General features: G+C 36.6%; 1 protein-coding gene across 1 annotated transcript in view; it reads right to left on the bottom strand.

Annotated features, from left to right (window-relative positions):
* Positions 1-919, bottom strand: part of LOC119594150 (Golgi apparatus protein 1-like) — a gene marked incomplete at its 5' end in the record, with an annotated part of 20,293 nt that overhangs the window by 12,321 nt on the left and 7,053 nt on the right. The window contains 2 exon segments of the mRNA XM_037943219.1: positions 12-215; positions 567-752. Of these exon segments, the coding sequence (XP_037799147.1) occupies positions 12-215; positions 567-752 (390 nt within the window).

Raw genomic sequence — 919 nt, 5'->3', positions numbered from 1 at the left:
ATAGTTCTAACCTTTAAACATTCCGTCAGTTTCCCATTGATCTCTGTATTGCTCTTCTTCATTTTCTCTAACAACTCAAAGCAGAACTTGGTCATGTCAATTCTGCAAGCTCGGTACAGATCGGGATTGAGACGGACATCAGTCGTCTGCTCTACCATTCGTCGAACTACAACTTGGCGACACATTGGATCAAAGTTCAGTTCATTTTTCCTTTTCTGAAAGAATAGATAAAAAGAAAAATTCTTATAAATAGATTCCAGGAGATGTAATAAAAAAGTGTTAGCAAAATATATGCAAATATTTTAAAAATAAGTTAGAATACAGAGACAAGGAAAAAGATGAAAATATCATTTACAACCAAATTATTTTTATGACAAATAATATCCAGGCTGGGTATAAACACACCATCAATTCATTATTCCATCATTTAGCAGGTTATTCATAATTCACTTGTAACACCACAGACAAAAATGGGACACTGAATACTTTTCATATCCATATCATCATGAACATGTAATAAAAACATATGATGATGCATATCAGGAGAAAAAATTGCACAAACCTACCTTAAGACAAGACATGTACTGCTCAGTGGGGATGTCGTAGCAGTACTGCTGGATCATCTGCTTACATGTGCTGACTAGAACAACATCAGTGCCTGGATCTTGCTGTTCCTCTTCCTCTCGAAGGAACACCACTTTGTGGCACTCACCTGACAAACTTTGCTTGTTTTGCCTGAGACACTCAAGGACCTGAAGAAAAAAGTTGAACCTCTCATGTCCTTTTCACCAAAATTGTTACTTTCCGCATAATGTGCTGCATTTGCTGGCATAATGATTATGCAAGGACCCCCCAATCGGGGGACTTTTTTATTATCAATGAAACACGTTTGGCTCTCAAACATATTTTATACCACAAA

Source organism: Penaeus monodon, chromosome 33 (genome assembly GCF_015228065.2).
Source record: "Penaeus monodon isolate SGIC_2016 chromosome 33, NSTDA_Pmon_1, whole genome shotgun sequence".
Taxonomy (NCBI): Eukaryota; Metazoa; Arthropoda; class Malacostraca; order Decapoda; family Penaeidae; genus Penaeus; species Penaeus monodon.
The sequence above is the reverse complement of the archived record's forward strand: the minus strand, read 5'-3'. Positions and strand labels throughout refer to the sequence as shown.